At 40.3% G+C, this 14468-nt stretch overlaps 1 protein-coding gene across 2 annotated transcripts; it reads right to left on the bottom strand.

Annotated features, from left to right (window-relative positions):
- Positions 1-6965: 6965 nt before the first annotated feature.
- Positions 6966-13462, bottom strand: LOC115208436 (eukaryotic translation initiation factor 6). Of its 2 annotated transcripts, none has more exons than XM_029776496.1 (7): positions 13367-13462; positions 12796-12933; positions 11657-11742; positions 9795-9970; positions 9215-9391; positions 8802-8983; positions 6966-7347 (listed from the first exon to the last, which is right to left on the bottom strand). In XM_029776496.1, the coding sequence occupies exons 2-7, from the start codon at positions 12900-12902 to the stop codon at positions 7338-7340; spliced, it is 738 nt and encodes a 245-aa protein (XP_029632356.1). In that variant the 5' UTR covers positions 12903-12933; positions 13367-13462; the 3' UTR covers positions 6966-7337. The 2 variants fall into 2 exon arrangements, with proteins under 2 accessions (XP_029632356.1, XP_029632355.1); XM_029776495.1 differs by having other exon boundaries at positions 13363-13460.
- Positions 13463-14468: the final 1006 nt, after the last annotated feature.

Raw genomic sequence — 14468 nt, forward strand, 5'->3', positions numbered from 1 at the left:
TGGCCTGGTGTCAAGAAGTGCAGCAAAGAAGCCACTTCTCTCCAGGAAAAACATCAGGGAAAGACTGATATTCTGCAAAAGGTACAGGGATTGGACTGCTGAGGACTGGGGTAAAGTAATTTTCTCTGATGCATCCCCTTTCTGATTGTTTGGGCCATCCGGAAAAAAGCTTGTCTGGAGAAGCCAAGGTGAGCGCTACCATCAGTCCTGTGTCACGCCAACAGTAAAGCATCCTGAGACCATTCATGTGTGGGGTTGCTTCTCAGCCGAGGAAGTGGGCTCACTCACAATTTTGCCTAAGAACACAGCCATGAATAAAGAATGGTACCAACACATCCTCCGAGAGCAACTTCTCCCAAACATCCAGGAACAGTTTGGTGACGAACAATGCCTTTTCCAGCATGATGGAGCACCTTGCCATAAGGCAAAAGTGATAACTAAGTGGCTCGGTGAACAAAACATCGATGTTTTGGGTCCATGGCCAGGAAACTCCCCAGACCTTAATCCCATTGAGAACTTGTGGTCAAGAGGCGGGTGAACAAACAAAAACCCACAAATTCTGACAAACTCCAAGCATTGATTATGCAAGAATGGGCTGCCATCAGTCAGGATGTGGCCCAGAAGTGAATTGACAGCATGCCAGGGCGGATTGCAGAGGTCTTGGAAAAAGAAGGGTCAACACTGCAAATATTGACTCTTTACATTAACTTCATGTAATTGTCAATAGAAGCCTTTGACACTTATGAAATGCTTGTAATTATACTTAAGTATTCCATAGTAACATCTGACAAAAATATCTAAAGACACTGAAGCAGCAAACTTTGTGAAAATTAATATTTGTGTCATTCTCAAAACTTTTTGCCACGACTGTACATTGTAATATTGTTGTATGGTGGTAGTACAGTATACATGTTGTATTGTAGATATGTAGTGGTGTAATAATGTTATATGATGTACTGTTTTATCTTTTGTGTTGTGTAATGTGCCAGCATCCCAGAGTCGCCTCTTCACTGTTGACGTTGAGACTGGTGTTTTGCGGGTACTATTTAATGAAGCTGCCAATTGAGGACTTGTGAGGCGTTTGTTTCTCAAACTAAACACTCTAATGTACTTGTCCTCTTGCTCAGTTGTGCACGGGACCTCCCACTCTTTCTATTCTGGTTAGCCAATTTGCGCTGTTCTGTGAAGGGAGTAGTACAAGGTGTTGTATGAGCTCTTCAGTTTCTTGGCAATTTCTCGCATGGAATAGCCATCATTTCTCAGAACAAGAATAGGCGGATGAGTTTCAGAAGAAAGTCTTTGTTTCTGTCCATTTTGAGCCTGTAATCGAACCCACAAATGCTGATGCTCCAGATACTCAACTAATCTAAAGAAGGACAGTTTTATTGTTCTTTAATCAGATCAACAGTTTTCAGCTGTGCTAACATAATTGCAAAAGGGTTTTCTAATGATCAATTAGCTAACACAACGTGCCATTGGAACACAGGAGTGATGGTTGCTGATAATGGGCCTCTGTAGATATTCCATTAAAAATCAGTTGTTTCTAGCTAAACTCAGCAACAACAAAAAACATCCCTTTTTCAGGACCCTGTCTTTAAAAGATAGTTAGTAAATATCCACACTGCATAGTACCTAGGTCAACCTACAGAGACTCAACTAATCATGTTCCTGCTTCACTGTGGTACTCCCTCCATCCCAAATGGCAACCTATTCCCTATAAAGTGCACTACTTTTGACCAGAGCGGGGCACCATTTTGGATGCACTGAGTTCACTTCTGTTCTTTTCCAGGGGAATAGAACACAGAAGTTAGAAAAATTAGGTACAAAATGGAAGAGTAAGGCCTATGAGCACAAAGTCATGTCTAAGGCAGGTTTTTTTTTCTTACTCTCATGCCGCCCTGGAAATAAAAGGTGCACACTTTGCTATTGTGCAAATGCTTCATACAACTGGCACTAGTACGGTAGCTTGAGAGATTTGAACAAATTACCCAGAATATAATATTTGAGATTGCCTTAGTTATTTATTTTGATTTAATCATCAGTCGGTTTGTCTGTCCATGGTGATATAAACTCAGCAAAAAAATCTCTTTTTCAGGACCCTGTCTTCCAAAGAGAATTCGTAAGTATCCAAATAACTTTACAGATCTTCAATGTAAAGGGTTTAAGGACAACAAAGTCAAGGTATTGGAGTGGACATCACAAAGCCCTGACCTCAATCCTATAGAAAATTTGTGGGCAGAACTGAAAAAGCATGTGCGAGCAAGGAGGCCTACAAACCTGACTCAGTTACACCAGCTCTGTCAGGAGGAATGGGCCCAAATTCACCCAACTTATTGTGGGAAGCTTGTGGAAGGCTACCTGGAATTGTTTAACTTGGGTCAAACATTTACAGGCAATGCTACCAAATACTAATTGAGTGTATGTAAACTTCTGACCCACTGGGAATGTGATGAAAGAAATAAAAGCTGAAATAAATAATTCTCTACTATTATTCTGACATTTCACATTCTTAAAATAAAGTGGTGATCCTAACTGACCTAAGACAGGGAATTTTTACTAGGATTAAATGTCAGGAATTGTGAAAAACTGAGTTTAAATGTATTTGGCTGAGGTCTATGTTAACTTCGGACTTCAACACACATATTTATTTAAGACAATACAAGTAAACATTTAAGCCGAGTGCCTGGTCTCGCTCTATTTAGAGACGTCAGTATCAAGCCTCTCTCACATCATTTTGCAAGTCTCTGTGCTGGCTCCATACATGTTTCTGTGAACACAGTCGAGGTTATATTACCAATGGCAGTTAGGATCGGTGTTACCTGTTCAAACGTCAACATACTATATATACTATATATATATATATATATATTATATATAGATAAGACTAAACCTACCTAAATCTGGGGCACCCCATCGACCGTTGGTGAGCAGGCAAGAGGTGAGGCTTAAGGTAAGGTTTTTGCCAGCTCCCCATTGATGGGCATGGTAGATCAGCTCCTGGCCCCTCAAAGATACTGGTCGGTCACACACACACAGAGCACTGATTACATTATCAATGGTGGATATTATTAGCATGGTGGAACCAACCTGATAGCTGCATTCACCTTTCTATTTCACTTCAGGTATCATGATATGTGAAGTGAAATGGAATGGCAAACGCAGTGATCAGGCTGGTTCCACCAGGCTAGGTTATGACGGTGAATTGGGACAAAACTCCAAACTGTTTTGACCAGGTCAAATGTCCTCCCTGTTCCATTTATAGGAATGCTCACAGTGAGGGCATGTCTGTGTGATGCGAGAGTCCCCTTGCTGGTCTTCTCTATGTTGCATGTTCGGCTGCAAACTGGACATCTCTCGAACAACTGCAGTAGGCAATCCTAAACAATGTACTTCCTCAGCTTTTGAGGTGGCATTGGCTGGTATTTGTATTTATTAGGGATCCCCATTTGCTGCTGCAGCTACTCTTCCTGGGGTCCAAACACATTATATACTGTACATTACCCATAAAACAAAAGATAAAACAATACATCATAACATTATTACACCATTACTTATCTACAATACAAAATGTATAATACCAGCATACAACAATATTACTATGTGTGTAGAGTGCTAGCGATTGTATGTGTGTCTGTACCTTTTGTGTGTCTCTTCACAGTCCCCACTTTGTATTTAAAAAATATCTGATTCTACTGCTTGCATCAGTTACCTGATGTGGAATACAGTTCCATGTAGTCATGACTCTGTAGTACTGTGCCCCTCTCATAGTCTGTTCTGGACTTGCGGATTGTGAAGAGACCTCTGGTGGCATGTCTTGTGGGGTATGCATGGGTCTCCGAGCTGTGTGCTAGTAGTTTAAGCTCTGTACATTTCAAAATCAAGTAGTGATGAAGTCAATCTCTCTTCCACTTTGAGCCAGGAGAGATTGACATGCATATCATTTAAAGTTAGCTTTCTGTGTACTTTTAAGGGCCAGGAGTGCTGCCCTGTTCTGAGCCAATTGTAATTTTCCTGAGTCCCTTTTTGTGAGACCTGACCACACTACTGAACAGTAGTTTAGGTACGACAAAACTAGGGCCTGTAGGACTTGCCTTGTTGATAGTGTTGTTAAGAAGGCAGAGCAGGGCTTTATTATGGACAGACTTCTCCCCATCTTAGCTACTGTTATGTCTATGTTTTGACCATGACAGTTTACAATCCAGGGTTACTCCAAGCAGTTTAGTCACCTCAACTTGCTCAATTTCCATATTATTCATTACAAGATGTAGTTGAGGATTAGGGAATGAGTTGTCCCAAATATAATGCTTTTGGTTTTGGAAATATTTAGGACTAACTTATTCTATTCTGAAACTAACTGCAGCACTTTAAGTGTTTCAGTCATTTCAGTTGCTGTAGTAGCTGACGTGTATAGTGTTGTCATCCGCAAAGATTAGTAGTAAAGATTGAAAAAAGTAAGGGGCCTAGACAGCTACCCTGGGGAATTCCTGATTATACCTGGATTATGTTGGAGAGGCTTCCATTAAAGAACAGTGTTCTTCCTCTGTGTTTTGTTTGACAAGTAAATATTTATCCACATATAGCAAGTTTTTCCAGCAGCAGACTATGATCGATAATGTCAAAAGCTGCACTAAAGTCTAACAAAACAGCCCCCCACAATCTTTTTATCAATTTCTCTCAGCCAATCATCAGTCATTTGTGTAAGTGCTGTGCTTGTTGAATGTCCTTCCCTATAAGTGTGCTGAAAGTCTGTTGTCAATTTGTTTAATGTAAAATAGCATTGTATCTGGTCCAACACCATTTTCCCCCCAGAAGTTGGTAACAAGCTGATTGGTCGGCTACATGACCCAATAAAGGGGGCTTTACTATTATTGGGTAGCGGAATGACTTTTGCTTCCCTCCAGGTCTGAGGGCACACACTTTCTAGTAGTACCCTCTAAGTTTTTGGGGCACTGAGAAAATGTTTGGTCTTGTGAGCGGAAACTTGAACGTTGTGAGTAATTTGCAACTTTCCAGTGCGCGTTTACAGTGAACACTGAGGCTGTACCCATACAGTGTTAGCCTATTGGCTAATATCTATTTGAGCATAATGTAAGTCTACCAACAAAACCATTGGCACAAATCCGATAATTCACATGGAAATAGCTTTTGAGTTCTATGATATAGCCTACAGTAGCCTATATGTGGTGTTCATTGTAGGCCTACATTGCATGATACTTTTAAACGTTTTTACATTGAAGGGCTTGACATTAATTCATATTTTTTTTATTTTTTTTTACTTGGTCTATAACACCATGGGCCAAATAGGAGACTAAATTCAAAAAAACCACTTTAAAAAATACAATGAATTGTTATTACCAACAGAATTAGACAATGTAGGCTACCCCTCTGTTGGCTTATTTGCATATTCAAGCTTACACGTTTTGTGCTCTTGTAGGAAGCTGTACTGACCTATACTCGAAACTGAGCAAAGAATATCAACAAATGTGCACACGTGGCAAATTTGAGAACAAGGCTACCTAAATTCTATCAGCATATTGATTGTTGTACTCGCGCTGGCAAAACGTTGGATCATTGCTACTCTAACTTCCGTAATGCATACAAGGTCCTCCCTTTGGCAAATCCAACCACGACTCCATTTTACTCCTCCCTTCCTATAGGCAGAAACTCAAACAGGATGTACCCGTGGCAAGGACTATTCAACGCTGGTCTGACCTATCGGAATCCATGCTTCAACATTGTTTTGATCACGTGGACTGGGACATGTTCCGGGTAGCCTCAGAATATCGATTTTATACGCCAATTCGGTGAGTGAGTTTATGGAAGTGCATAGATGTTGTACCCGTGACTATTAAAATCTATCCTAACCAGAAACCATGGATAGATGACAGCATTTGCGCAAACCAACGCATTTAACCATGTAAAGTTGACTGGGAATATGGCAGAATACAAAGTGTAGTTATTCCCTCATGGCAATCGAACAAGCGAAATGTTAGTATAGAGACAAAGTGGAGTCGCAATTCAACGGCTCACACGTGGCAGGGTCTACAGTAAATCACCGACTACAAAAAGAAAACCAGTCACATCACTGACATCTTGCTTCAAGACAAACACCCATCCACTTGGGAGCCAAATGAGAGAAGCTTTTTGTGCGTATGAAATATGGGACCAGCACTTTACGTGTTGCGTTTTATATTTTTGTTCAGTGTATGTCTGCTTTATGCTTGCTTCAGAATAGAAACCCTGCAACACCTCCAGTTGGTTTAATTTAAAAGATGAGTCATATTCAGGCACTGGATGGACTACCTGGACATAGTAAAACATTTTTCAACTGAAAATTAACAATTGTGCCCTAATAAATGCTAATATGGTGTAGTGACCAGCAATGGCTGTTTTTAGGGTCTTCCCTCTTTATTAAAACAGTACTTTACAATAATTGTGATGAAGGCTTATTCAGTAGTGTGTCACCTTTTGAATCATAAGTCTGGGGTAGCTGACTGGTTCCATGGGCAAGATGAACATCCAGCATCACATCTGGCCATGATTAGGAGTCCCATAGGGCAGTGCAAATAAGACTTGCCTAGTTACATAAGTGGTGAAATTGTGATAGCTTGTTTCCACTACTAAATACTAGCCTTCTTTACACAAATTAATACAGTAAGACTAAGCGTTGAATTTAAAAATGACTGATTCTCTCCATATGCCTTCGGTAAATTGACTTTTTAAATGAAGGGCTTGTGATGCACTACATACCTAACATGTTGACTTATTTACACTAGATAACTTGAAGTTTATAAAAATGTTAATTGTTTGAAACTGTATATAAATTCAAGCAGTATCGCTACAAATAGACCTTTTGCCAATAAAGATTACTTGAGCCATGAATGCAATTTGGTTTACAGGTGTCACTTAAATACAAAGTAGGTACGAACAATTTGATGATTAGAAACCGATTGTGACAAATGCAATGTGTTAAAGGGTAATCCATTTATTGTACATTCCAAAAATCCACACAACTGTTTGCCATGCGTGGCTTTACTGTAATGCAATTGGCAGAAACACTTGTAATGTACATATCCCACTTCACATATGGACCATTAAAACTAACATTGTTACTGTTTACAGTAAAATCTTGATTTAATATTGCCAGACCATGAGTAGATTTAATTAAGGAATTATGAACTCTAGCATTGATATACCATATAAAATTCCAATAAACATTGAAGGTTTTAACCATATGAAATAACAGTATTTTATGGGAGAAATGTCCAGCTTCTTGCATTCTGCAGCAGTTTTTCCCCCCCAGAGGTGCCTCAAACCTTTCAAGGTAGAATGGCATCTTATGTGAGGCTGGAAAATAAAATGAAATATTATAATATACCCACAGTATAGGCTTTTATCTGCACTGGTAATTGTATGTCAAAGGCTCCAGTAAATCTCCATTAACATCTTAACGTGTTTTTTAAAAACTGTTCCTGGTGAAAAACAATATCCTAACTATAAATACAGTAATGTTAAGCAAAATGGCTTCAGACTTTTCTGCGCATTCAAAAAATAACCACCCCAAAAGAAAGGGTTTACAAAGGTGATTTGTTATGTCATTGGCCTTAACTTCTAGTAGGGCAGGGGTTCCCAAACTTTAGGCTCAAGACCTCACCATGTGAAAAAAGTGATGTAATAAACAGCCAATGTTTACTTTCTTTGGGGCTATTAGTCTTTAATAAATCAGGGTTGGGCAGTTTCCAGATTTTCATACCGTCCTCCCATTTACGGGATTACCAGTTTAGTATACAAGGGGGCGCCAAAATGTGAAGACCATTGGGCATCTTACCAGAATGCTAATAAAATTAACACAAGTAAAAGCAAATTTCCAGTGAGGCTGCTAGCTAAATATACTAATGAGCGCAAATGAAAATAAATGAATTGCTAAAATAGGCAATCCAGCTCAAAGTTGTATAGGTAGGAGCTACCAAACGTAACTTTTGGTGAGTTTAGATAATTTACAAGCGAATGTGAACGAGAGACATTGTTCATTTGCACAAATTTGACACATGCTTGTCTGCTCTGAAGCAGCATGTGTACAACGCTAGGGCAACGGGCCTGTCTGCTCTGAGAGGAGGAAGGAGGAGACAGCAGAGAATGGAGAAAAAAGGCAAGGAAATCAAGAGTGGCAGCTGTGCAGAACTCCTTCAAAGGGCTTTGACTTCTCAAACACTGCACAAAGCTTACAATATGATACCCCACCACCTTATTCAGTTACTTAACTAGCAAGTCAGACTAATTTGGTGCTTCTCCACTCTGATGAGAATTCACGAACAGGCATTCTATCAGCAGCCAGCGCTGTGACTGATTTAGCTTTTTTCTCAGAGGTAAAATTCAAGACTAACTTAAGCAAAACATTAGGAAATGTACATTTTAGTCATTTAGCAGACGCTCTTATCCAGAGCGACTTACAGTAGAAAATGTATGAAATGTATGCATTCACATTTCATAATTTTTTTTCTCTCCCCGTACTGGCCCCCCGTGGGAATTGAACCCACAATCCTGGCGTTGCAAACACCATGCGTTGCAAACACCATGATCTACCAACTGAGCTAAAGGGAAGTAGCTGGCTACAAAATGGCCATGCATCGTTTGTTCAAAAAACACCTTGCAAGCTCATCTACTGTGGCTGCCAGCCAAATAGCTTTGCACTTCTGTCATCTGATAAATTATTTTTTCCCCCCTTTACCGGAAGAAATTAAGCTACCTCTGGACGGAGCCTATAATAACTGAGTTTCATGTTGTCAGAAGTGATCACTCACCTGTCAATTAGAGAGTCTCTCATCGTGGTAGCGATGGCGCTAGGCTGAGACTCGCTCAGTCTGAACACACTCTCGATGACGGACAGCTCTGTGCTGGTGGTGTCCAGTCCAGTGAAGGCACACCAGTCGTTTACCACCATCCCCGCAGCGATGACTTCGCTACCACGGTTCACCGTTCCTGCCTGTGGCGTACAGAGAGGGAGAGTTGGGAATTAGTCAAGCACTTATCACCAACTTGATGCAATGTGCCGTGCCCCCCCGTGCACTTCAGTAGATCTGAGAATAACCAATCAGAGGGCAAGGTAGCTGTATTACTACATTGCTTATATGTATCAGATTTATTTAGATCTACTTAAATATTATGGGATAGAGACAAAGTAGAAATGAGCTTAAGCAGCACCATGACCACTAACCACCAGAGGCACTTGGAGTAGGGAGGAGAGCTCATCCTGGTCTTCTATGGAGGTCTTGGGGTGTACCAGTCCCCCCTGATTGCTGAAGGCACAGTAGCTCCCCACTAGAACTTGCTCTGCTACTGTCTGACGAAACACCTCCACCTTCAGATTGTCTGCCAGGATCTCCTCTGTCTCCTAAACCAAGATGGGAAATGCATTAACATCCCCTACGTCAGACAATGTCCTAGGGATGGGCATTTGAAGTCATTTCGGTTTGAGTAATCATGAAAATGATTAAGGACTCTAATGTTAAGGTTTTAAATGTGGCTGGATAAGGCAGTTTGCCGTATGCGCCAATGAACGGTTGTTCTGATACAACTCAAAACATAACATTTACACTGCACTCAATTTTTTTAAATCAATTTTACCTGCTAAATATTTGCTTTTGAAAGTTGAGTACTCATTGTAATCAAATACAAACAAGGGACATAACTTCTGATGAATTAAGGCACATAGCAGCTAGTCAGACTGGTTATCCACAGATAACTTTTACTAGCCCAGGACAATATTTAGACATCGTCTCATTGTTTCCCCTCACCCTGTCCAGGTCAGGATGCACCAGGGCCACATAGTCATTACAGGCAATGACATTCCCCAGCGCTGAGAGCCTCTCCTCTACCCTCTGGATCGTCACTGTGTCTGGGAGACAATTCCTAATGTGCTGCAGCTCTTGGTCCGTGGTGTTGTTGGGCACCAGGAGCCCATGACGATTCCCTGGTGAGCAAAGTTACAAGGTAGAAGTAGTAGTTTTAGCTGTACATTAATTTATTTATCACAAGTCATTTACCTAAATCATTTATAAAATGTCAAGTACAGTATTAATCTATTAAATAAAGGATAATGAACGCTTTGACGCATATGATCACATATTTGTGATCATTGTTAAGTGGTCCCTGCAGCGTACCATCACAAATATGTGATTGGAACGTAATGAAGCAACATTCACATCTGAAAAGCATCTAAACAATGTTCTGAGGTCCTCAACAACTTTAACCCTCAATTTCACCTTCTATTGTAAAAAATGTGAAATTCATCATCCACTCAAACAGAACTACACTCTAGGAGCTCATATGCAAGAACTTAACCTAATAACCAAAGTTGAGACAGACAAGCGATACCCCGATGAAGACCGCTTGTCTGTCGAAACATTGGTTATTAAATAACATCTGAGCACCTAGAGTGTGGCTCTTAAATTTTTTAAATCACCCCAAATACAAGCCTACTGCCTAGCCGTAGCGCGAAAGCTAAACAGGGATGAAACCATTTTAGGAGGGTTTAAGTACATGGAGGAAGGTATCGTGGGGATATGATGCAGGAAACATAACTACGATGAGGGATTTAACAAAAAATGTGGGTCAAACAGAAGTTTATACGCTAAAGAAAAGAGGGGTCTGAGCTGGCAACCCTGAGATACCATAGTTACAATCTGATGCTGTGTTCAAAACTGGGAACTCAAACCGAGCTCCAACTGGGAAAAACCTTTTTTTGAACAGTTAGCCAACTCGGGCCTCTTTCTGACCTGAAGATCACTGACGTCATGATTGAGCCTGACGTCATGATTGAGCCTCGTATTTTTCAGAGTTCCCAGTTGTCTTGAAAGCACCATAAGTCAGTCGAGTGAACTATCCCTTAAGCTCATTTGGTCTGACAGATGCTTACGTGACAACCAGAATGCATTGTAGGATGTCAAACATGGCGCCGCAAATAGCTTAGTTTGTCATAGTCAGTACAGCCGTCTAAAGTATTTCACACACACACGTCTATTACAATCTATACAAGAATCAGAATGCATTATTTGTCACCAGTACTTACTGGTAAACAGTAAATACATTATGCTCCATACATACGGTACACTACAGTAGATAAGACATCACGATATACAGAAAATAAGGCACTTTGATAGGAACACAAGCATAACCAAATTATTTATTATTTGTAAAGAAAACAATGTGGCAGGGGGAAAGTTTGGAAGGCCTGTTCTGACTAGAGATGAGCAATGTCTTCATACTTGATCTGGTGAAACACTGGGTGCGCATGGGCTCTTGTCGAAGAGAGAATTAAAGTCTCAAACAAATTGTCCGCAATAGTGAAATGGGCTACTTCTGTGAATTAGTGAGGCAGAACACACCTCAACTCAAACTGTTAAAAAATTATTTGAAATTGACAAGTTGAAACAGCCTATAGATAATTAGCAGTCAGTGTGCCTTGGTTTGAGGGCAGCACAGGTTAACTGTCCTTTGCTAATTATCACATTTTGGAACATTGTCATCACAAGCAGAAAAAATGAAATTAAACTCATGCTTGGGAGATGTTCCAGATATTTGGAACTCACACGTGAATTAAGTATACCATTCTCCTATTGAACTGATGACATTTGTGCACTTGCAGAGCCATACTCACCCACACACATTCTTCCAATTATCCGACATCCTGCTATTGAGGCATGTACAACCGGGATGGTTTCGGACAACTCGCCTTCGAAGACACTAATCATAAATTGCATGTTACCATGACAACAATGCTGATTGTATAACAAACACTCCCCAGAGAAGGCTGACATTACTGTATGTAAGCTTTCAATAAAATTACTTGTCCATTAATGGAAATAACTCTTATGCTCGGTTTTCAGTCCCCAATTAGACAGACAGTGAGAAGAATACAGGGTTAGCCACAGTGCAGCTATTTATGGGGTTTAGTGCCTTACTCAAGGGCACAATGGTAGGCAATAGCACCTGGGATCTGACATCAGTCCTCTAGTTGCCAGTACTGTCCCCACTTTGTTAGTGTCATACAATCACACCAGGAACACTTGTGGTATTACATAGCTTCAGTCCTCCACCCTTTTGTCATAAACATTCTCAAGATGTAGTCTCAATTAGCCTCAATGCTTAGTAGACCATTATATTGGTCTCCCGTCGCTGAACGCGATATCCCCTATTTAAATAAAGGTTAAATAAGATGCCCCACAAAATACACACCAGCCCACTGGTTTACCTGCTTCAAAAAAAACGTTCCCCGTCAAAGGCATATGTATAATGCGGAATGCTTTCCCAGTTAGTAGAGGTTAAACGTGTGAACCACTAAAATACAACTTTTCCAGAGCTCAACGAACTCACTCCATCACCCTAAAGTGCGCCGCCATCTCGGATCACGCAGTAATCCCGCTTGGCAACTACCACCAAGTATCTACTAGGGAGTGAGCTTTGGAAAATGTAGATTTAAAACGTTTATTTTTAGTGGTTCACACATTTCACAACCCGTACTGACTGGTAAAGTTTTCCGGATTCGGTGACAGGCAACTTTTTTCCGGAAACACTTATTCATTAAATCTTGTAACTGAAACTTTACGAACCAAACCCGAGAGGGACCAACCTGAATCTGTCCAATATAAAATTAGTTTTTGTTGCAAAACGTTAAAGGACTGGTAACGTTACATATTTTGCGGGGTACTGGAATATAGCGTTCCGCGACGGGATACCAACGTAGCTAACGTTAATGGTCGACCGCACGTAGATGCTATTCTCGATAAGAGATCTTACCTGTAGAAGTTCTCTGACCCGCCAATTGCAACTAGGCAGTATGTGTTTGTTAATTTGGCGAAGCAGCCTATTTCGTTGTTCTTCTCGAAAGATGCCCTGACAGCCATGTTGAAGTTTTACAGTTGAGGCAGAACGTTTCTTAAACAAAAGACAATGTGAAGATTACGCACTTAACTAGCTACCGTTAACAAGTTACTGCTAGTCAAGCCTAGCTATTAGTACTAGCCAAGTGAGCTAGGCATCAGTTAGCCCAGACTGACAAATGATATTCTTATAAGATTGTGGCTTTCGATGGCTGTATTACTACAATGGCGCATACAAACATGACAACTACCATGATTCCTTGCAATATATTACGAAGCGATCCATATAGATACGGTAGTTTAGCAAGCTAGCCGAGTGGCTAGCGGGAAGTTGCCTCAAATTGAGTAACGTTTGCTAACCAACGTTTTAAGAAAATCCAGTATCACTGGCTGGTACCCATACAAACTATAGCTATATACCTACGTTTGAATAGTCGCCAGATGTTTTTGACATATCGGATAATGTAAATAACAAGAACTTTACCTACTTAAGTGTGACCTCTCGGCAAGCGTGGATCCCTTCTTTTCCCCACACGTGTTCACTTAAACGTTTACGTCTTCTTCTATGATATCATGGCGGTCTGCAAACAAACGTTTAAAGTGCATGCCGCCACCTACTGTGCTGGAATGTACGATCAATCCTGATCAGCCCAATTCTGTACTATCATGAAAATAAAATTCAAAACCAAATAAATCCCAAACTTTTCCTGGCAAGACTTTCTCAAACTATTGCATCACTGATAAGCTTTCACTTCTTTAACCCTCTTTACTACTGATCAACCTTTTGGCCTCAATCACGCTCCCTCCCACCACATTTTCTTTAATATCAACTGTGGACATTGATATTCGGACCCCAGTGATGACTAGCATAAGCACTGGGGACATGGCTTTTAATCTTCTTCCCATTAAGCTTTTCCATTTTTAGAAATCGTATCTTGCTGAGCCTGGCTACCACACAATATTAACAATCTACCATTTCCAATGAACCAAGCTAATTTCACTTCACCTATCTCTTTCTCTACTAAATTAGTTAGTCGGATAGGGCGGGGTCTCATCCAACACTATCACCACTTTCCACTCCAAATACTCTTGCTTCCTATTTTGGCTTTCTTTACTAGACACTTTCTGTATCATGATCTCTCTTCTTCCTATGTCTTTCCACTACCGAACATTCCGGTCCTTGACCCTCAATTATATTATTTTGTAATTTTCAAAATATTGTTGCCTTTTCTGTTGCATTTTACATTGTTGCCATTTGTACCTCTAATTTGCCTACTCCTTACTTGTAACAAAAACCGAGCTATGTAGAGTAAATGAGTGATTTCGATTTAAAAAAATATATTATATGGTAATTATAGGTGTTCTGTCCAGTGTAGGCTATACATCCTGTGTACTATACATTTTATCAATCATGGTGCATCTAGACAAACATACAGTTTTTTTATACATCAGTAGCTAGGTTTCCATCCAGTTAGCAACAGACTTTCATACAAATATAAAAAAAAGATGCACATTTTCCCACCAAAGATGTGTTTCCATCAAATTAACTTGTTGCAGATAAATCAGATCAAATGTTATTGGTTGCATACA

The sequence above is a fragment of the Salmo trutta genome, chromosome 14, assembly GCF_901001165.1.
Source record: "Salmo trutta chromosome 14, fSalTru1.1, whole genome shotgun sequence".
NCBI classification, from domain to species: domain Eukaryota; kingdom Metazoa; phylum Chordata; class Actinopteri; order Salmoniformes; family Salmonidae; genus Salmo; species Salmo trutta.